Source organism: Arachis duranensis, chromosome 9 (genome assembly GCF_000817695.3).
Source record: "Arachis duranensis cultivar V14167 chromosome 9, aradu.V14167.gnm2.J7QH, whole genome shotgun sequence".
Classification (NCBI taxonomy): domain Eukaryota; kingdom Viridiplantae; phylum Streptophyta; class Magnoliopsida; order Fabales; family Fabaceae; genus Arachis; species Arachis duranensis.
In genome coordinates, this window is record NC_029780.3 from 99916053 (window position 1) to 99939281 (window position 23229).

General features: G+C 33.8%; 2 protein-coding genes across 2 annotated transcripts; both read left to right on the forward strand.

Annotated features, from left to right (window-relative positions):
• The first annotated feature begins 566 nt into the window (after positions 1-566).
• On the forward strand, positions 567-2848 carry LOC107466406 (phospholipase A1-IIdelta). The gene is made up of 2 exons (XM_016085385.3): positions 567-1179; positions 1945-2848. Exons 1-2 carry the CDS (start codon positions 680-682, stop codon positions 2699-2701), a joined length of 1257 nt encoding a protein of 418 aa, XP_015940871.1. The 5' UTR covers positions 567-679; the 3' UTR covers positions 2702-2848.
• Positions 2849-17417: 14569 nt separating this feature from the next.
• On the forward strand, positions 17418-21946 carry LOC107466404 (RNA polymerase sigma factor sigB). The gene is made up of 6 exons (XM_016085382.3): positions 17418-18076; positions 19348-19950; positions 20462-20692; positions 20798-20938; positions 21077-21277; positions 21379-21946. The coding sequence occupies exons 1-6, from the start codon at positions 17528-17530 to the stop codon at positions 21661-21663; spliced, it is 2010 nt and encodes a 669-aa protein (XP_015940868.1). The 5' UTR covers positions 17418-17527; the 3' UTR covers positions 21664-21946.
• Positions 21947-23229: the final 1283 nt, after the last annotated feature.

The following is a 23229-nucleotide window of genomic DNA, read 5'->3' on the forward strand; positions in this document are numbered from 1 at the left end:
CACGTTTTTTTTGTTTTTTTTTATTTTATAATTTTTTATAGGAATAGTTTAGGAATAAATTAAAAAATTTTATTAGAAATGATGATTTTAAATTTAAATACGACTTTAAGGATGATTTTAAATCAAAATATACATCAAAGACGGTTTTGATTTCGACCCTCAACGTGAGGGACCAAAACAATACTTATCCCTAAAATTAACTACTCAAATTATTATGTAGTATGGTTAAAATTTGTTAAAGGATAAAACATTAAATCTAATTTATTTTTTTATAAAATTTAAAAAAATATAAATTCATAATTTTTAAATAAATATAAAAAAATTATATTATTTGAGTTATAATCATTTCCACCTTAAATCTAATCCTTATGGAGTATTATTTTGATTCTTTAATCGAAAGATTTATAACCACTTATGTCACTAACGAAGTAACGATCCTTTCTCTATGTATTATTACCCTCGTTACTCTTGAAAATTTAAAAGTGAAAAAAGAAAAGCTACTTTAAGAAAGCACCCCTTTAATAATTTAACAAGCCACCATATCTGACTGAAATCAAAGTCTTACCCCACATAAACATGACATTCGTCCCTTTCTCTTCCCACCACACATTCTCCCACTCCCCACCCAAACAAAAGCTACTACACACACTCACTCTCACCCTCCCTCCTCTCACTACCAATGGCAGATTCCACAACAACCCCCACATGGCACCAACTCTTGGGAAGCAACAACTGGGAGAATCTCCTTGACCCCCTCCACCCTAACCTCCTCAACCTAATCCTCCGCTGCGGCGACTTCATCCAAGCCACCTATGACGCCTTCAACAACGACAAAAACTCCCCCTACTGCGGCTCCAGCCGTTACGGGAAGCCCTCTTTCTTCAAGAAAGTCATGTTTGATGATCTCGAAAGTTACACTGTCGCGTGCTTTCTGTACGGCACCGCGCGCGTGTCCGTCCCCGAAGCGCTTCTTCTGCACTCCCTTTCACGTGAGGCGTGGGACCGCGAGTCCAACTGGATCGGGTACATAGCTGTGACGACTGATGAGGCCAGCAAGAAGTTGAACCGGCGTGAGATCTATGTTGTGTGGCGCGGCACCACCCGGGACTTTGAGTGGATTGATGTGTTTGGAGCTGCTCCTGAATCTGCAACCGGCTTGTTGAATGCTAAGAGTTTAAGGTATTTATTATATTTTTGCATATATGATATGTAAAGAATAATATTATTTTACACTAAACACAGTAGTATTATTTTTATATTAGCCTTATTATTTTCAAACTCGCTCATTTTTTATTTATCATATATTCTTTTTTGTTTTTAAATGTAAAAAATGTGGATACCAATTTTAATATGTAAATAACACAAACGCACATATCATACTATTAATGGCTTATTTAGTATATATCCTTTGATTTAGGTGTCGTATTCTAAATAAAAAAAATTGTTGAATAGATTAAATTCTACAAAAAAAAATTTAAAATTTGACATAAAAGTTAGATATTGACAAATTTAGATTAAAGAGTCTGATAAATACAAAACTGTATTCATCAGAGTTTTAATTTTAATAAAAATTAAAAATATAAAATAAAATTAATTTATTATTATTTTTGATAAAAAATAATATAAAAAAGTATAAAAAATAACGTTTTTTTTTATGAATAACGGAAATAATAAATTAAAAACAAAGTAAACTTTAATTTTAAAAATTAAATTTTAAATTAATTAAGTTTGTTTATATTTAGTGAACTTGGGATATAAACCATCCTTCACATTGTTTATAGTCTACCTAGCGGAATTGAAAAATATATATGAAACATCCCAGTTGCAAGCACATAAATAATTGAACTTAACTTTAATTTATTTTATTTAATTTAATTCCCATGTGTATCAATTCGATCAATCTAATCAATAACCGAAGAAAGTCTTGCAAATTAATTAATGCAGAAACTTGGACAAAGCCAAAGACGGAGACAGCAGCAGCAGCGACAGTGACCAAGACGACGACGTCCCCAAAGTAATGAAGGGTTGGCTAACAATCTACACCTCCGAAGATCCAAAATCTCCATTCACAAAACTAAGCGCAAGGACACAAGTCTTAACCAAAGTGAACGCCTTGTTGAAACTCTACAAAGACGAGAACCCAAGCGTGGTCCTGGTAGGGCACAGCCTAGGTGCATCCTTATCCATCGTGAGCGCTTTCGACCTCGTTGAAAACGGCATCACCGACGTCCCCATCGCCGCTTTCGTCTTTGGTTCACCCCAAATTGGGAACAAGGCATTCAACGAGAGAGTGAAGAGTTTCAATAACTTGAAGGTTCTTCACGTGAGAAACGTGATTGACGTAATTCCTCATTATCCAGGGAGGCTGCTAGGGTACGAATATACCGGCGTGGAGCTCGAGATCGATACGCGAAAATCGCCGAATCTGAAGGACTCGAAGAACCCTAGCGACTGGCATAACCTGCAGGCAATGCTGCATGTGGTGGCGGGGTGGAATGGGAAGCATGGTGAGTTTAAGTTGAGAGTGAAGAGAAGCTTGGCTCTTGTGAACAAGTCTTGTGAGTTCTTGAAGGATGAGTACCGCGTGCCTGGGTTATGGTGGGTTGAGAAGAATAAAGGGATGGTGAAAAGGGACGATGGTGAGTGGGTCTTGGATGCCCCAGAAGAGGAGGACATACCTGTGCCTGAAGATTATGATTGAATGCGAAAAACAAAGAGATAAAAAAAACTTAAGTGTCTATACTAATTTTGTTTTGTAAATGAGCACTTGTGAGTGTGAAAATAATGAAAGAATATGTATGTGTTGATTTAGTAAATACAAACGAGGAGTGTTACGATTGACGAACAATTTTTATAATTTGTAATTATTAAATAATCATCAATAATAATTTTAATGATATGAGATTGGTGTAAGATTTTATACAATAATTTAGTTTTTTAGATTTTTTCAATACAAATAATAATATGCTGAATGTCAGAGGAAAACATTTTGATTGAAAACAAAATAGAAAATTAATTAGTGTTAATTTAAATATAAAAAGTAGACAATAAAAATAATGAACAATGTAAAAAATAACTCAAATATTGCAAGACAAAAAAAAATACACAGAATAAATCATAATCCAAAATGACAAAACATTTCTCTTAATATATATGCCTACAAATAGTTTTTCTTTAACTATTTTTTCATAAGCAACTACTGTTTGTGTAATCAAAATCACAAAATAAATTATAATCCAAAATGTGATAACATTATTAGTTGTCGGTCGTGGTATGTTACTTCAAAAACTGTGTCACAAAATAGTTAACAACCGAATTAGATATAATCCCTCTTTGAATGAATTATATTAATTTGACTAACAATATTTCGAAAAATGAACTGTTTCATATGTTTAACTGGATAGGAACGATAAATATTTATTTGATACGTAAGGAGAAGTATAGTCGAATTTATCTATTTACTTTCATCAGGTATACTATAAAAGGAAAGGCATTAAAGACTATTAAAAAAATAAATGGAATGCGATTAAAGAACAAAAAGATCTTTGTGGGTGAGATTAAGTATAGGAGAAAGATTGATGTTTGGAAAAAAATCACTACGCAATGTCAGGGAGTCTCCCGATGAAAAACAAGAAAAAATTAAAGAAAAGGATATTGAGGTGAACGAGAAAGAGAGAGTTGTCTTGGAACACCATAAAAATGAAAATTAGAAATTCAGAGGAAACCGTTGGAGTTGGGATGGAATGCGGTGGTAATGATGTCACAGGGCTACGGGAGGCAGAGCATGACAAGGATAGAAAGGTATTTGCTGTTGAGGATTTGGATGAGTGACAAGAGAAAATTTTGAAAACGTGAACCGATAATTCTTTGGTGTATCCGGCAGTTATGGTGAGTGCAAAATCTATGGGATCTTAAACAATCAGTAACGAAGCAATCTCTGAAAGAACGGAGGCTTGGAAATACGGGGATAAATGGAAAGAAGGGGGTTGATATGGTGTTGAACAAAAGTTCAGTTGGGGCTGGGTTGAAGCATATAAGGCTTAATATGTTAGTAGGGTGTGGCGGCGAAGTGGCTGTGTGGTGCGACGGAGAGTACATCATTGTCATTGTGTATTTTAAAAGGGCCTCCTTGCTGGCTGCTGTGGGCGACGATGAAGAGAGGGGCGTGGCTGGTCATGGAGTTCACGAAGGGGTTGATGCCACGGTGAACAGCGCCGACGAGGTAGATAATGTCCGCGCTGAACTTGATGGCGAAGTGTAGTTAATGAGATCCACGCTAGTTTGGACGAGAGTGGTAAGCAGCATGTGGGCATATGTTTGATAAGGGGTGATGTAGTGCAAGATTCAGATTTAGATGATGAGAATACAGTGGTGCAGGAAACTAGGTTGGATGATGAAGGGGCTCTAAGGAACTTGGAAGATTCGGAGGACTCAGAGTAGGATGCAGACGGTGAAACTAATCAAGATAAACACGGAGGAAGTTGGGATAAAGATATGACTGAAAATAAGATTGCTTGGGATCTGGCGGTCGAATCAGAAGCTGTTTTATATGAAGAGGATGAGGACATTATGGCTATTCTCCAAGCTCAGAATGAAGTATTCGCACAAAAAAAGGCAAGCAAAACATAAAGAGAAAGCAAGAAGGTGCCGCCCAAAAAACTGAAATAAGGTGTGTAATAAAGTTTTTAAATGATTTTAGTTCGTGAAATACGAGGGATTTAGAGGGTGTTGGAAAGTGAAAAATGGTAAAAAATTTAAGCGTAAAAATAATGTGAATATGTTAGGATTGATAGAGACAAAGAAGAAGGTGATTTCTAAGTTTGATATAGTGCAATTTTAGGGTAATGATGTGGTGAGTTTGGAATTTGAGCCCCGAAAGGTGCTTCTGGAGGTTTATTAATAATATGGGATGTTATGATGTTTAGGTTGAGTAATTGTTATAAAGGGGAGAGATGGTTGTGTATAGAGGAGAAATTGACAAACAATAATTTTTATTTGTATTGTGTGCTTGGTGTATGGTGCACATACAAGGGAAGAGAAGTTTGCTATGTGGGAAGAGTTGAGTTTTTTTATCGGAAATATGTCAGGTTCCTCTTTGTTACATGGGTGTCTTCAATGAGGTTGTACAGTTAGAATAAAGAAAAGGCGCTAGTGTGTTAATAACATTATTGAACTGGTGGATATAGAGTTGAATGACTGTAAGTTTACGTGGTTTTGGAGGCCAATCGTGCAGTCAATTAATAGAATATTGGTAAATTTGGTTTCATTTTTATCATTTGGAGCACTTGGTTGAAAAGGAATGATAGAATTTTCAGGAATCAAGAATCAGGTGTTGCAGGAGTAGCTAACAAGTCGATTAAGAGTTACAAAGAGTGGAGTGATATTTGATCTTTTAGGTTGTTGATGGCTTTTGTTAAAGATGATTAAAAATTAGTTTATTTTATCTATTTAGTACTTTTTTGTTAAAATGTTGATGCTCCACTTTGTTGTGTTGAGCTTTTTATTTCAAAAAAAAATATTAATTTGACTAATTAGCGTGGATATGGTGGTCCTAATAACATGCTGTGCTATGGATAGGGTGTTCTATTTTGTAACTCGTCAATCAACTTTTTTCCCTTCAATTTTTCATTTTATCTTGCTTGAATCTTGTTGAGTTTAAAAATTTTTTATTATTTATTGTAATGTCAAATATTTAATTAATTGATTGAGGCCATTAATTTTAATTTGTGATTTAATTGAATGTATTGTAAAGTTTCAAGACCATTAATGTTTTTAATGCTGATTTGGTTATCTTTAAAAAGTATCAATTATCATGAGTAAAATATGAGAATAATATGAAAGAGATTGTTGCTGTCAATAAAAAAACATCATAACAATTATGAGAATTGATTGAAAAGCAATGGATAGTGAGCATCACAAATTAAAATTTGATATAAGAAGATGAGCTTTTAAGGAAAGTAACGAGAAAATTAAAAAAATCATACCATGCACGATGAGTGTCATTCCTTTTTATTTTGATCTCAATTTGAGATATTTTTTAGTCTTTCTAGTAAATAAAAAAGGCTTATAATTCGATGAGAGATTATTTAAAAAAGCTTACGAGTGAAAAGGGATAAATTAGAAAGAAAAATCTAAAATAATTTTCAGATTAAGTTTGAGTTGTTGTCATTAATTTTTATTTGGTCTTAGCGCTTGTTTGAAACTTAGAATTGTAGCTTTGTTTATCTTGGCGTAGAATCAATTTGATTTGTTTGTCTTGGTATTAGAATTAGTGTTTCTATATTTGTAATTTTAAAATTGATATAGTGAAATTCCATTATTATTGTGCTGGAGACTCGATATAGATTTCATTACACTTTGAGGTTGAATCCAAATTCTAAAAACCAGTTCGAATAGGTCGGTCGAATCAGTCGAACCGTAGACCGGTGTAAAATACGGTTCGAACAGAAGTCAAAACAAAAAATTTGAGAAATCGAAATTAGACCGTCAAACGTTGATCAATCCAAACTGGGACCTAGTCGGTTTTTTGAATTTTTTCATAAACGGCACCGTATGGAACCAAGGAACCCTAACCTAACCATTACCCATCCACAATGGCAAAGCCAAAATGCGCAGCTCCTAGCACTCCCCTCCACCTCGAGCTTCTCTTTCCTCTCATCACCGTCAAGCTCCTCCCTCACTCCCTCATTTTCGTCTAGCCACTAGCATGCTACTACTGCCGTCGCAACTTCGAGCTTCGAAGCCAAGGTCGTAACTTCCTTCCCTTCTATCGTACAACCACTGTGTGAGCTTTGAAACCACTGTTGCCAATCTTGCTTTCTGTTTCCATTGTGCAACCATTATTCTGTCGGCACCAGTTCTGTTCCACTGCGTTTGCCACTGTCTTGTCAGTCACTGTCCCCGCCAGTTCTGTTTTGTTCTAACTTCTAGTCCGAGGTATTAATTTTTTTTGTAACAATAATTGTTGAATAATTATTGTTATTTAATTGTGAACCTTATTGTTGTTATTGGGTTGAATAATTGTTGAATAATTTTGAAATAATTTTAACTGTTAAGATTACTGGGTTGGAATGGGTTACTGTGATATTGTAATTGGATTGTATTGTTATTGGATTGCTGATAATTTTTAGAATTCTGATCTGAAGGTATTTTTTTTAGGATTCTTAATTTGTGATTTACTAATATTCTGATCTTAATTTCTGATTGTCAATGATATTCTTGAATTTTGATTCTGATATTCTATGATTCTATTGTCTTTAATTTTATTTTGATTCTATTTTAGTATTATGTAATTTGACTTTGTCAATTTTTTTTTATTTTGATTCAATGCAATATTTTTGTTTTTCCTTAATATTAGTGTTTTTGTTGTCTATAGTGAATTTGAAATGTAGCGGATTTTATCAATACGACCATCCTATTAAATAAGGGCTTGTGAGTTTATGTTAGTTTTGTAAAAGGACTTATTTGGTTTATGTTTCTTTTGTTAAAATTTTTATGTTTTTGAAAAATTTTTTTATAAAGATTTTATCATAATATATGTTACAGCTTATAAATGAAAACCAAATAAGCTTTAACTCTATTGCATGCTTATTTTTTATTGAAGTGCTTGACTTATGTATTCTTATGACTAAGTGAACTTATACCAAGACAAATTGAAATGTTTGCTTGATTTAATGTAAGTTATGTGCTTTTTTTTCTCTTTCAGAAAATTTCACTCTCTTCTCTTGATAAACGTTAAAAGACACTTCCTCCCATTTATTTATAAAATATACATTTCTCTTTTATAACTTTTAGAAAAGCTCATTTTTAATCCATTTTAAATTTTCTGTTAACTAATGTTAACTTTATCTATTTTTAAAGAAAAAATTATTTTTTACAAAAATACCCTTTAGCAAAAATTTTATCTTTTTTCATTAAATTTTGCTTACTAAAATACTTTTTAATAAAATATAAAAATATTTGTTAACAAAAATTTTGATAAAATCATAATTTAATAATTAAAAAATTATTAAAAGGTATCTAAAAAAATAATTTAATTATTAAATTGTTTAAAAATATTTTGGTAAAAATACAATTTAATCAATAAAAAATAATTTATTAAAGAGTATTTTAGTAAACAAAATTTAATGACAAAAAAGTAAAACTTTTGTTAAAGGGTATTTTTGTAAAAAATAATTTATTTTTTCTTGAAAAATGGATAAAGTTAACATTAGTTAACACACAAAATTTAAAATGGATTAAAAAAGAGGTCTTTTAAAAGCTATAAAGGAGGAGAGTGTCATTTTAGCATTTCTCAGGAGAGGAGAGTGAAATTTTTTTTTTAATAATGTGTTTAATGTGTGGGTTTGAAGAGAATTTTTAATGCAAGAATTCCAGTTTGTATTAACGTTGTCCTACCCTTTAGTTATTTTGTGCATACGTTTCGAATTGAGTTTTTCTTGTATGTTCAATAAACCAAGTTATATAATTTGTAAGAGAATGCAAACAATGAATTTAGTTATCACTAACATTTTGTTAATAGTAAATTATAATGATATTTTTAATGTGTTTATTTATATTTTATTTATTATTTTATTATAAAACGGTTATTTCGGTTGAACTACGGTCGAATCAATCGAACCAGTAAACCAGTAGCTAAAGCGGTTTGATAATCAATTTGATTTTTGAAACCTTGGGTTGAACCAAGATACATGATAGTGTCATTTTCTCTACTTTTTCATCTTGAATCTTCTGCTGTTGCAAGAGACAAAATAGAAAAATCTCCTACTTGCCTAGTAACGCGCTTTAATTTGAAAAAAAGTGCCTTGTTTCAAACTCCCAATTTCTCAAGGCCTATAAAACCTACAATTGGCACCAGAGTTTGAGCTCTAGGAGTCAAACTTAACCACTTGGAAAAAAGATCCATGATGGCAAATTAAGCCTCTTTTAACCTAACCGAAAGACAATCTTACTACCGTCCAATATATTTCAATAGAACTAACTATTCCTACTGGTAAGAGAAAATGAAGATCTTTATTCAAGCAATAAATTATAATCTTTGAAAGATCATTATGAATAGACTTGTTCCAACAAAGCTAACATTCGAAAGACAGATCGTTTCGATGAAAGATAGAGAATGGACAGAAGATGAGAAGAAAAATATGGAATCAAATGCCAAAGTAATGAATATGATGCATTGTTCCATAAGTTTTAAAGAATGAAAAATAGTCTCCCAATGTAAAGTAGCTAAGAAAATATGGGAAAGTTTCAAGTAACTCATGAAGGAATAAACCAGATGAGAGAAATCAGAACTGATATGCTAATAAAAGATTATGAATTATTTTTCATGAAGGAAGAAGAGTCCATAGGTGATATGTTTGAGAGATTCTCAATCATTATCGATAGTCTCAATGCATTAGGAAAATAATTCACGGAAAAAAAACTGGTCAAAAAAATTTTGAGAAGTCTCACCAAGTAATGAAAGACAAAAGCTACTACTATATAAGAAGAAAATAATCTTAACAAAATCACTTATTCTGAGTTAAGAGGGAAGCTACTAGCATATAAGATTACTCATTAGAGGACAGAAAATAAAAAGAAAACATTGCTTTGAAATCAAAGATTAAAGCCAAATTTGATGATGAATTTTTCAGTGACGACTAGTTCATATTCTTTACAAAGAGGCTGAGAAAGGATCCTGAGACATAAAGTCAGAAAACAGGTTCTTCATCATTCAAAGAGGACAAGAAGAAAGACAATAAGCTGAACTATCACTATTGCAAACAACCACGATATTTCAAATTCGAATGTCCATTGTTGAAAAGAAAAGAAGAAACTAACAAAGGAAAAAGAAGAAAGTTTTGATGGTCTCTTGAGAAGATTTAGAAAATGACTCATCTGAAGATGATGAGGAAGAACAAAAGGTACACATCTATCTTATGGCTAAGGACAGAGAACCTATTGAAGAGGTAAATTATTCTAACTATACTACTCAAGAGTTATATGATATAATTGATGATTTATCTCATAACACTAGTAAGCTCTTATCTAAATACATTAAGTATAAAAAAGAAACTGAAGGATTGAAATATGAAATGTCTTCTTTACAAGCAAAATTAGAATGCATATGACAATACCTCTGTAGTCAATTTGAAAAATAAAAATGTTGTTTTGAAAAAGAAAAATGATGCTTTGAAGACTAAAATTGAGAGTCTGAAAGAAAAAGTATCTACATCTAATCTTGTTGATGGTATTGATAAAAATGAAAAACTGAATGGAATCATTAAGTTTTTGAACAATAATTTATTTTGTCCAAGAATCTAATAACTTGGATAAAATATTAGCTAATCAAAGATGTATTTTACAAAGAACTGGTTTACTATAATTTTTAAAAATTATTCTCATGAAGCTTCTACTTCATATTATCAAAGCAAAAAATTATCTTTCAATTTTACAAATTCAACAAGGAAAAATGTTTGTTATAGATATAATGGACTTGGATACACTCATAAGCAATGCTTCATTTCATTAAAGAAATATGGTGATAAAGTATAACTATTTTGGTGGATTATAATAATGACTTTGGACATCTAAGAAAAATTTACATTAAAGGATCTAAATTAATTTGGATATTTAAAGTTTCTTAACATTTATGTAGGTTTGACTAGCATCCAAAAGAAAAAATGACATGTGGTACATGGACAGTGAATGCTCACAACACATGACAGAAAACTCTACATTCTTCATCAAGTTTAATGAATATGATAGTGGTTTCATTACTTTTGGTGATGATGGCAAGGGTATGATAATTGGCATCGAAAAAATTATTCACTACGAGAAAAATGATGAGTACCGTCGGATTTACCGTTAAATTTAGCATCGAATGTTAGCGGTGAGTTTTCTATCGGATTGATTGTCGGATTTGGCAATAAATTTATCACCCTAAAATATTACCGTCGGAACAACATTTTCGACAATAATGTCCACGATAATATTTGGAGAGAAAAAAAGAAATTTTTGGAACGCCACTACAGTTGAATTTACCAGCAGGATGATCTGACAGTAACAATATTTAGTGAAATGCTGAGTTTTAGGGACACAGAAAATGTTACTGTCAAATAAATCCGATGGTAACTCCGACGGTAATAATTCCCTAAATGAAAATGCGAATGTCGTGTCCTCCATTTCAAATTTCACACTCTCTCTCTTCATCTCCAACGTCTCTCTCTCATCACTGCCACCACGCTCCGTCGATTCTCCTCCCGTTTGCCAGTCTCTCTCTCTCTCTCTCTCTCTCTCTCTCTCTCTCCTTCGCCGTCACCACCATCTGTTGTCACCACCATCCACCGCCACAACAATTTCGGCAACCACCCCTGCAACATCCATGTGTTCCCTTATTTCTTGCCCTGTTTTTATTACACGTTCTTGAACAACTCTTTTATAATTATTTTAATTGTAGTTTAGTGTAGTTTGGGTTTGAGTAGAATTTCAATATTAATTATGAATCAGTTTCGAAGTTAGTTCAGCATAGTTTTCTACTTTTAATGGATTTAGGTTGATTAAGTTAGGTTAGATTCAATACATTAGGTTTGGAATAGTTGAAGTGTTTGGAATTGTTTAATTGTATTAATTACTGCATTGATGACTGTTTTGCTGAGAAATTATTGCTAAAATTGTTAGATAATTTTTTAATTTTAGTTTAATTTGGTTTAGATTTGAGTAGAATTAGAATTTTAATTTTAAATCAATTTCAAAGTTAAATAAGTTTAGTTTTCTACTATTAGTGTATTTAGGTTGATTCAGTTATGTTTTATTTAATACATTAGATTTTGAATGTTTGAAGTGTTTGGAATTGTCTAATTGTGTTAATTGCTACATTGATAACTGTTTTTTAGAGAAAATGTTGCTGATATTGTTACATAATTTTTTAATTTTAGTTTAATATAGTTTAGGATTAAGTAGAATTGGAATTTTACTTTTAAATCAATTTTAAAGTTAGATCAGTTTATGTTTCTAATCTTAATGTATTTGGATTGATTAAGTTTTGTTTGACTCACCACATTAGATTTTGAACGCTTGAAGAGTTTGGAATTGTCTAATTGTATTAATTACTACGTTGATGACTGTTTTGCTGAGAAATTATTGCTGAGATTATTTGATAATTTGATATATGCAGACATGACGACAGGAAGAGGTGTTGCGGATCGAGGTAGAGGGAGGGTTTCGTTCGGTACTCCCAGGACTTCGGGATCCTCTCCTTCTACTCTAACCACCCCAATCACACCATAGGTTGTAGGTTTAGCAGACCAGCCATTCATCATGGTCCTTAACCCCAACTACATGCCTCCTTTCACAGCGAGGATGCCACTTCCTACCGCTCAGCAGCCCGCATCCACGGCAACTTAGCCTCCAGCGATGGATGCCGCCATGGCCTCGGAGTCTAGCCACGGAAGTGAGGCAGCAACTGACGCCCCTCCACTACCTCTCATCGTACGGTTGCGCATTTGGCCTGTTGGCAAAATAGGGTAAGTATCACATTCAATGCTCACGTTTTCCTGTTTATGGTTATCGCTAAAAGTGCCTAAATTATTTCTAGTTTAGCTGATTCAGGTTAGAATGCTGGTTATTGTTTCCAGCTTTAATGATTATGGTTCTTGTTATTGCTGAATGTTCTTGAAAGCTGATTTTTGTTTGGTAGATTTAGGTTGATTTTGAATGTTGGCTGATGATTTCTAGTTTTACTGATTATGATTTTTGTTATTGTTGAAAGTTCCTAAAAATTGATTCCTGTTTAGTGAATTGAGGTTGGTTTGGAAAGCTAGTGAATAATTTCTAGTTTTACTGATTACGATTCCAGTTTTTACTGAAAGTTTCTGAAAATTTATTCTTATTTAGTGGATTTAGGTTGATTCTTTTTTGTGGGTTGTTGTTAGGTTTTTTCCGAACCCCACCATGTGTACTCAGGAGATGACTAATATCATCAAACTGAAGTACGACCAGCCCTAACCCAACTACACGAAGATTTCCTCTGAGACCAGGAAGCACTGGTTTAAGAAATGGACGGTAATTACTTTCATTTTTTCTCTTTCAAACCATTTTAGCTAGTTTATATCCTCTATCTTGCTTAACTAATATTAACGTTTCTTTATTGCAGCTGCACTTAATTTCGGATGCTGAGCACGACCTGGCCATCTAGAAGATATTCGACCATCGAATGGGTTAGCGGCTCCAGTAGATGCTGGATGATGTTCGTCATGAGCAGGACCGGCAGACGGGATGGCTCTGGCCGGAGGTAAAGAAGGCCCTGTTAGTTCATCAGGAGACCGATGCAGGGTTCAGGCATCAACGTCTCACCAACAGAGCTAACAGGGCATCGGCTAGATCGTCCAAGTATACCAGCGGCTTGGCGACCTTCATGAAGACCAAATCCAAGCTATTATGAAGTTCCTTTAATTTTGTTAATAACTTACTCATATTCTTTTTGCATATCATTACTAGGCATTCTAATAATTTTGTATTTCGATACAACTTGTGTAGTCAAAATCGTTGGACCGCGAGACCACATTGACAAAGACGTTCAAGTACACCCACACATTGAAGAAGAACAAAGCAAGATTTGCTGATTAGCAGTCTCACGACCATTATGTGAGTAAACATACATCTGATTATCTTCTGCTATAAAATTATTAGAAATTAACCTTATATCTGTCTTGCTAATCACAATATTTATTAATTGCACAAGAGTCCTACACATAGAGACTAGAGGCCGCGATTTAGTAGTCTCAGCAAAGTGTCTTGCCAATTGATTTTCTGAGCTGGTTATCCATCGCAAAATCCAACAGTAATTACCGTTGACGTAAAATATTTGACGATAAATATTTACCAGCGAGGGTTATACCGTCCGATTGTTTTCGATAGAAAATCCGACAGTGAATTGATTACCATCGGATTTATTTGACAAATCCGACGATAAATCCAATGGTACTCAGCGTTTTTCTTGTAGTGAGTAAAGATTTCACTACTTTTATAGACAATGTTCTTTTAGTTGATAGTTTAAAATATAATTTAATTAGTATTAGTCAACTATGTTGAAGGTTTTATAGGTCTTGAGAAAGGGAGAGTTTGAATCAATGTGCTCTTTTAAAACTTGAAACGTGTAATAGAATAAGTATGAGATTTTTTTGGTTTTCTACTCTTTGAGGTGCTTGAAAACTGATTCTTCCTCTTATAGCAAAAGTCTAGCTTTCTTAGCCGTTGCATCCACTCTTTCTTTTTATTGACATGATACTTTCTTTTTCTATAGGCATCAACAAATCTTTCTATATTCTCTTCATATCTTATTCTTAATAGTTGGTTATTTTTAAATATAATCACACTAGTCGTTGCTGTCCATGATTGCTCCTTTTCTATTTGGCAACAACAAATCTTCTTTATATCTTACTTTTGATGGTTGATTTTTTCTAAATATAATCAAATAAGCATTAATATCATCAATGGTCCTAAAATTTTATGGCACTTTCAATCAATTCAAAAATTAAAATCAATGTTCAATCAATCAACCAAATGTTTGTTGATTGTTTGTTGAATTGACTCCGACTTAGATGTGTCAGTTTGCTTTGACTCGTTTCGACTTATAATGTCATTTTGTATGGAGTGGTTCTGGCTTATAATTGTCGATTTGTTTAAAATGATTTTGACTTATAGGTGTCAATTCGTTTGGAGTGATTCAGATTTATAATTGCTAATTTGTTTCAAAATAATTCTGACTTATAGATGTCGATCTGTTTGGAGTGATTCGAACTTATAGTTGCTGAATTGTTTGAAATGAATCCGACTTATAACTGCCGGTTTGTTGGATTGATACCAATTTCTAACTGTCGGTTTATTTTTGTATGCCAACATTAATATTGGTTTGTTGTAGTTCCTGTTAGATAAGAGTTCTATTAGCTTTCAATAATTGATATAACAATAATAGAATAGAAGATTATTAGTCGTGGTCTCATGGAGATTATAAAATCTAAAAAGATAATGATTAGTAGAGCATATATAATTGTTCTCGAACTAATTGATAACTGAGTTTGTTCTCAAATTGATAGAAAGCTGAGTTGATAAATTTTAAAGTTGAATGATTGTATCAAAGTATCACTTGTGTGAGTTGTACTTGAACTTGAGTATCCGATCTTTATAGTTTGGTTATTAAGGATAATAGAATATGATAAATAACTTGGTATCTTGTGCGTTTGAAAATCAGAGTATAGTTCGGTTTTGATTTGATCGTACTTATAGATCAATTAGGAATAGTGATAAATGAGATTAATAGAAAAATTGAAAATAAAAGAGTAAAGATATTTTGTTAATGAAAGAAGAAAACATCACCGTGTTTCGACTTGTGAGCTTAGCTAAAATGCACCTTTAAGCCGATCTTATACATTGATTTTGGAGTTGAGCTCTGTTAGAAGGTTCAAATTGTTCGAGTTATAGTCCGCATGGTTGTACTATTGTTGGAGTTGTTTTTGGTGAGTTTGTTTATAGCACTGCCTGACTTTCTTCTGGTCGGCATGACTGTATTATTCAGTATACAAAACTTAGTGTAGAAATGTACAGTACAAACAATGGTACCATATATACTTAAAGAAAGTCTATCAAAAATGAAACATAGACTGGCAATTTACGAAGAAATATAGCGTGCCCAAGGTTGATATATAAAATGGTAAGATACATAAAAGTGAAGCGGTTCAAATATATAGAGTAGTGTATACCTTATAATAGGTTATGTCGTATTGAAAATTAAAGTAAAAGAATTATATAAGTAGATTAGGTTATGCGTATGCATTGTGTTACCATGGTATAATGCCTTATCAATTTGATGTGTTGTGATCATTCGCCTTTCGATTGTTTTCCGAGGTAATTTCGAATTTTTCTTTTTATACAGAGGATTACAAACACACGTTTTGAATTCGTCGGTTGAAGTTAAAGTTGAATTTTATTATTCCGAGAACAAATAATTGATGAGAATGAGGACCAAGACCTGTGAATAAAACAGCATGGGCTAACACTGAGCAGTCAAAAGGCGATTGAAAAGGAAAATAGTAATTATAGCAATAATAATGTAAATGACGAGAGAAGTTCATTATAAATTGGTTCATATATGATTCGAGTCTTGGTTATATGTCAAAAATAATAAAATCAATTTATTTGATCAAATGCTTGCATAATTGTGCTAATTTAGAATTTCTAATCAAAACATGGGAACTAAAAATGCCTTATATGTAGCTAAAATTGTGTATCATTAGATAATATTACCAGAGAATTTAGCAGAATTTATTTTCTTTGTTGATAGGTTTGGAGTGACTATTACTACGGTCATTATTCCCGATGTGTGGTCATCATCGTTACTAGAACTTCTCTAGTCTTCCTCATCACCTTGTTTGTTTTGGTTCACAAATTCGGTTAACATTTAAATTTTTGCTTATCACTAATAGTTCGGTTATAATAGGAGGAGAATGTAAATTGTTTTGCTTTTTCGCCATTAGTTATAACCTACAAAACGGGGTAAATAATTGGAAAAAAAATAATAGTGGGTTAAGTAGACTCAGTCACACAATGGGTCCCACCCTTAGTAAGTCGGACTTGAGGTATAACTTATCTTGTTTAAGGATTGAGCTTGCTTTTGCCTGAGACGGATGAGGTATTAATTAGCTTCAAGGGAAATGGTGGTGACGGACACCTGTAAAGACACTCCGATACTCAAGTTAGTAAAAATAGAAGATGAGTATAATGCAATTCAGAGTGAATAGCGTACTTTTTACATAGTTAGAGTTTGGTATTTATAGATTATAATCCTCTGTAGAGAGATTAAGATATTTGCCCATTCTTTCAGTAACTACTTTAGTTTGTTTCTGAATAAGTTATTATCAGTGAAATTCTCTCTGACAAAAAATAAGTAACATTTGTTATTATATTTAAATTCCAATTTATAAACATAGTTAGACATTTATATTGGGTTATAACCATCAGATTAATTACCAATTTTACATTCTTATTATACCTATTTATATAGTAAATCAATTATTAGTAAAATTATCCTAATTGGACCTTAAACTTCTTTTCTACTCTTAACATTAACTTTCCGTTAACGATAACCTTGCCTTTAAGATTGTAAAAAAAATTATAAATCCTAATTACAATTAAAAAAAATATTTAAATTTAAAAATAATATTTTTTTATTTTATTTCTATTCTACTGCTACAAAAAACAAAATTACCCATAGAGTCCGTATAAATCTAAAACAAATAAAATATAATTGATGCATAAATCTAAAATTAGGCCTTAGTGTGTTAATCTAAAATTGGTCCAAAAGAGCTGTATTCTCAAAATTGGGCTTGAATTAAATGGATCACCTATCCTCTTCTTATTTTGGGCTTCAGAAATTAGGTTTCGGGCCAATGCAACACCAAACTCAATTGACCCAGCTCCTCTCTCCTTCCCTGGGAAGGAATCTCCAGCGACTCCTTCTCCTCCACTGTCCTACAGCTGCTGCCCTCCACCCATGTCCAAGCCTTGCTGCCCTAGGATTGATATTGCCGTCCAAGACCAGCACGCCCCTAACCCTGCGTGCCGCGGCCGCTTTTCGGGCATACCCGTCACAGATCCGAGTCCACTGTCACGGTCCCAAGGAAATACGGCGGCCATTAGTGGTGCTGGCTTCGCCATGATTGAAGGAACTCGACGGCACAGACCCCTTCCTTTTACCGTCGCTGCTCTGTCTTCCATTGTCGCTGCTCCGTCAACCCGGAACTTCGCGAGCATTTGCTCTCCCTTCGCGGAGGCGCCGTCCTTGGCGCCGCCTCCTCTGTTTAGCTCTGCAGCGTCGTCGGCGCCGGGAAAGACCACCGCGTGCGAGTTCAGATGCGGTGGCTTTAGTGGTGGTCGCGTCGCCTTCACCTCTGCCGGTTCTTGGTTTGCGTCCTCCACCTTCTCCATCGCGACGGCGCCGTCTTCGGTGCCGCTTCTGGCAGTGAGTTTACCGTCTCCCTTGCCCAGAGTGGTGCCATTCACTGCTCGTCCATCAACATCGTCACTGTCAATCGCAATCGCGGTAGATAATGCCATATATTCTTCTGAATCTTCTACTTGTTGAATTGCTTGTGTTGTCATATCCTGAATTGTGATGGATGATGCTGAAACTGGACCTTGAAATTTTGATTGAATTTCTGGATCTGAGATTTGAAATTCTGCTTGAGCTGTTGATTCTATGGATGACTTTTTTTGGATCTGGATATGGTGTTGATATGGTAATTTTGGCTTTGAAATTTCTGGAAAAGGATTTTTCCATCTTTCTTCATAAAATTTTGCTAAATAAAATGCATCCAAAGAGATTTAGGATCGTCAAATATAATTTCTATATGGATATGTGTTTAATCCATTGAGAAAATTCTTCAATATTTCCGTGTCGTTAAATATAAGATGAAAAGGCAGTAGAATGCTCAACTACACTTCCAATTTGTTCCATTGGAGGTGAGATCACCATACCACCATGAAAATGGAGAATGGTGGCCAATGAAAGCACCAAATGTTAGGGATAAGAATCTAAGAGATAGGTAGAGAATAGAAAATTTCCCAATTAAGGGCCAATGGAGAGAAGAGAGAGTAGAGAGAATCCCAATTAGGGCCAAAGAAGAAAGGAATCAATCACTGAAATCATTCATTGCTAGTTACATTCTTATTATACCTATTTATAGTAAATCAATTACTAGTAAAACTATCCTAATTGGGTCTTAGGCCTCTTTTTTACTCATAACATACTGCTATCCTTCCACAATCATTTTTCCCCCAATCTAATATCAATTCGATTTCACCATTCTTGGCTCCGCATTCCACTTGTTTGTATTGTTACATTTGTATATTTGGATTGAGTGATGTCAGTATTGCCCTTGGCGGTGCTTTATTATTGTTATTATTATTATTATTTACTCATTCATGGACAGGGAGCTTACTTATTCCTGTTCAGGTCTGCATTAAGCCTGCCATTTTGACAAAGTTCATCAACATTTATCACCATTTTTTATGTTATTATAATCCAACTGTTGATGAGGCTTGACATAGTTTGTAACATTGAACTGGGTGTAGACAATTTTCATTCCATTTTGTGTGCTTCTTGTTACAAGTTGTTGTAAAGGAAATAGTTAAGATAGGAGGGGGAAGGAAAAACAAATTTCATTGTTTACCCATTTTTTTTTATTATTTCTTTTTCACAAAATTCATATTATAGGAACTTAAAATAGAAGCCAAACAGGCCATCATAATTCGAAAATAGGTTTAGTTATATTGAACTCACCCAGAGACTAATTTATTTATGCCTATAATCAGGCGAAGTTTAAATCAACCTTATCTGCAGAATCACTTCTTACTAGTGAAGAGGCTGTAATAGCTGCTGCTGCTTATGAAGCTGTTGCTCTTGCTAAAGCTGCTGTGAAGGTTGCAAAGGATGCAGCCCTGCTAGTTAAAAAGAAACCCTTGGCAGAACCAGCATTTAGATCGCATGTATCTTCCAAATCTGATAATTTACTTCTGACGTGGGTTCAACGTATGGAAACAGGAGATGACATAGCTAGACGGCCCATTGACTCTGGAGCACAAACAGTGGAAGATGTAAACATAGTGGATAGTGATGAGGAGTCAGATAATGTGGAGCCTACCTATGAGGAACTTGAGCGTCTGCAGGAACAGCTTTCAGATAGTATAGCCGTAAGATCCAGGCGCCAAATAGAAAGAAAAGCTAGAAGAGAGAGGGTGGCAGAGAAGACTCCCACAAATATTGTTTCTTTTAAGTCTGGTTCCCCCAGCAGGAGAAAGCGTGTTCCCGTTCAAGAAGTAGACTATTCCGATCCACTTCGTTACCTGAGAACAACAACCAGCACTACTAGGCTTCTTACATCAACTGAAGAAGTTCAACTGTCTGAAGGAATTCAGGTGAGAATCTCATGTTAGTGGTTATGCACTATTTTTATACTACACTCGCGTGGCAACCATGGTTTCATGCATTTTATTTTAATATGCTCCAAATATGTTATATAGTCTCCATAAAATGCATGCTGATTTTATGATTCATCAATAAATTTTATGCCAATTTTAAGATATATCAAGTTATGCAAGTCTCATCCGTTAGGTTTGCGGCTGCTCACTTAATCTTACTTCCTGTTTAGCTGACCATTTTTTTTTGTTTTAAGAATCATCAGTCAGAAAAGGAATGCAATATTACAATGAAATTAGAAAGAATCTACTTATGCAGATTATTATCAAAGAATTTATATTTTAGGAGATTTTAATCCTTTAAGTTATAAAATTGCCGTCGAGTACCCCCCCAAACAAGAAAAAAACAAAGAATAACTGTCTTCAAAGTTTCTTTCTGATAATGCAGTGAAGTTTATAATACTCTTGTTGTCGCCTAAATTATCTGGGCCCTACTGCCAATATGATTCAGGACCTACTAAAGCTTGAAAAGCTCCGGGAGGAAGTTGCAGAAAGATGTGGTGGGCAACCCACATTTGCTCAATGGGCTGCAGTAGCTGGAGTAGATCAGAAGACCCTGAGGAAACGTCTAAATCATGGGAAATTTTGCAAAGACAAAATGATTAAAAGTAATATACGGCTTGTGATATCAATTGCTAAGAATTATCAAGGAGCTGGGATGAACCTGGAGGATCTTGTCCAGGTATATTACCGATTCTACAGTTTTCAGTTAAATAAATTGTAGCTATGACGAACATGATGACCTTATTGTTTCAGTAATCAACTATATAATTCCCATTGATTACAGGAAGGATGCCGAGGCCTTGTGAGAGGTGCAGAGAAGTTTGACGCTTCCAAGGGTTTTAAGTTCTCCACATATGCTCATTGGTGGATTAAACAGGCAGTTCGAAAGTCGCTTTCTGACCAGTCAAGGACCATTCGCCTACCTGTGAGCACTATACTTATCTTTGGTTATCTTCTTTCTGACCATGTGTGTTACGGTGTTAGGGTGAAAAATACTGCGAAACTGAAATAGATCTAATGTCTATGATCGTCTGTATCATTGCATTGTTTTTTGTTTCGACAGTTCCACATGGTGGAGGCAACTTACAGAGTGAAAGAGGCAAGAAAACAATTTTTTAGTGAAAATGGAAGAAACCCCAATGATGAAGAAGTGGCTGCAGCAACTGGACTGTCAATGAAGAGGCTTGGTGCTGTACTCTTGACCCCAAAAGCTCCCAGATCTCTAGAGCAGAAGATTGGGATCAACCAGAATTTGAAGCCTTCGGTCTGTCCTAAACTTATTAAAATTTATTATGCTTGATGGAAAGGACTTGTCTATGTGAGTTCATTTTGCTGATATGATGACGGATTTGTGTTTTTGACCAGGAAGTGATCGCTCATCCCGATGCTGAAACAGCTGAGGAACAGCTCATCAAACAAATGATGAAGAAGGACCTCGAGATGGTGCTGGAAAGTCTCAATCCCAGAGAGCAACAGGTCATAAGATGGAGATTTGGTATGGATGATGGAAGGATGAAGACATTGCAAGAGATAGGGGAAATGATGGGCGTGAGTAGGGAGAGAGTTAGGCAAATTGAGTCTGTTGCTTTTAGGAAACTTAGGAACAAGAAGAGGACCAAGCATTTCCAGCAGTATTTGGTTTCATCATAATCCTACCAAATATAGAAAAAAAAAATGTATGTTCTCATTGTTACAGCGGAGACAGAGAGTTAGGCTTATTTGATGCTGGTGAGGGTGCGGTCCATTCTCCCTTTTGCATATTCGTTTGTATCATTGTATGTACGTTCTTCCTCCTTTTTATTTTCGTTTTCATCTTTTACCTTCTTCCTCTCCAAAATAGGAAACAGAACGTTATTGGTATACCACTCGGAAATGGATGTACACACAAGGGAATAACTGTGAATTTATTATTACTAGTCAACCATTTTTTTTATCAGACGTTGAAGTGAGCTCTCTGCCCCTTCATTTCCCCGACGAAGATAAATAGATAATTCCCCAGAAAACAATATCCTGTTAACCGTTTTTGTATAAATTATGCACAAATCACATTTGCGGATATGCTGCATGAATAATTTAACTACTTATACCACTATCGTTCGTAATAAATATATTTTGGAGTTGTATAGTCAGAATATTTCTAAAATTACTTTTAATTATATTTATTTGTATCAGTTGTGATCCATCACTTTATAACTCAGTCTTTATTGTGTATTATAAGCTATAATTCAGCCTTAATTATCATTCATTCTATAACCGACACCTTTATTACTGACTTAATGACTATTACTCTGATTTAATGATTAACGGCTATACCATCAACTCTATTCATCAACTCTATGCCTATAAAAGGCACCAATTTCTATATACACCGGATATTCTAGATATATTCTATATACATTCTATATTTATAGAATTATTCTTATACCTCTTAAACACTTACTGACTTGAGTGTCGGAGTGTCTTTTGCAGGTATCCACTCCCTTGTTTTCTCATTCCGGACGTATACCTCATCTTGACTGAGAGTTTACAAGTATTCACTGGCGGACGAGTTATACACCGGCCAACCTCTACAAGAATAATTGGCGCCGTCTGTGCGAACGAGTAAAATAATTTCCACTCTCCTCAGGTTCATAAAACTTGAATGACATTCAAATTTTTGAACAAATTTCAACAATCTTGTTTAAGATTTTATTTAATACCTTTTATCAAATTTTAATCTATCGTAACTTTTTATAAAGTATGTACTTTATACATTCAAATTGCTTCACTTTTACATATCATAATATTTCACATCTTATAATCGATCAATTAACCAATCTCAGAATAAACTCGACTTTCAATCAATTCGAGAACAAACTCGGTTTTCAATCAATCCGAGCACAAACTCACTTATCAATTTTGCTTTCTTTTTTCAAAGTTCTCAATTTACACAAGTAAAATTATAAATTTTATTCAACATACTTTTGCATTTATATTTTGTGTAACTAATATTTACTGATTTATTAGTTATATTCAAACTTCAATATATATTCTATACAATAATGACATGTAACAACCATGTCAATTGAATTTTTATTTCATTATGTACTATGTTCTTATTGCTTAGTAATTTCTTTTATACAATTAAATGATAGTAAGGATGAGTTCAAATTTTAAAATTGGATTCCATCCAAAATTAATTGTATATCAGTTGTATATAACTGTTATACTATTCAC

Coding starts and splice junctions, on each gene's coding strand:
- LOC107466404 (XM_016085382.3), top strand. CDS start 17,528: ATGTCCAAGCCTTGCTGCCCTAGGATTGATATTGCCGTCCAAGACCAG. Junction 18,077..19,347: donor CACTGTCAATCGCAATCGCG/GTAGATAATGCC, acceptor GCCTATAATCAG/GCGAAGTTTAAATCAACCTT. Junction 20,693..20,797: donor ACCTGGAGGATCTTGTCCAG/GTATATTACCGA, acceptor CATTGATTACAG/GAAGGATGCCGAGGCCTTGT.
- LOC107466406 (XM_016085385.3), top strand. CDS start 680: ATGGCAGATTCCACAACAACCCCCACATGGCACCAACTCTTGGGAAGC. Junction 1,180..1,944: donor TTGAATGCTAAGAGTTTAAG/GTATTTATTATA, acceptor TAATTAATGCAG/AAACTTGGACAAAGCCAAAG.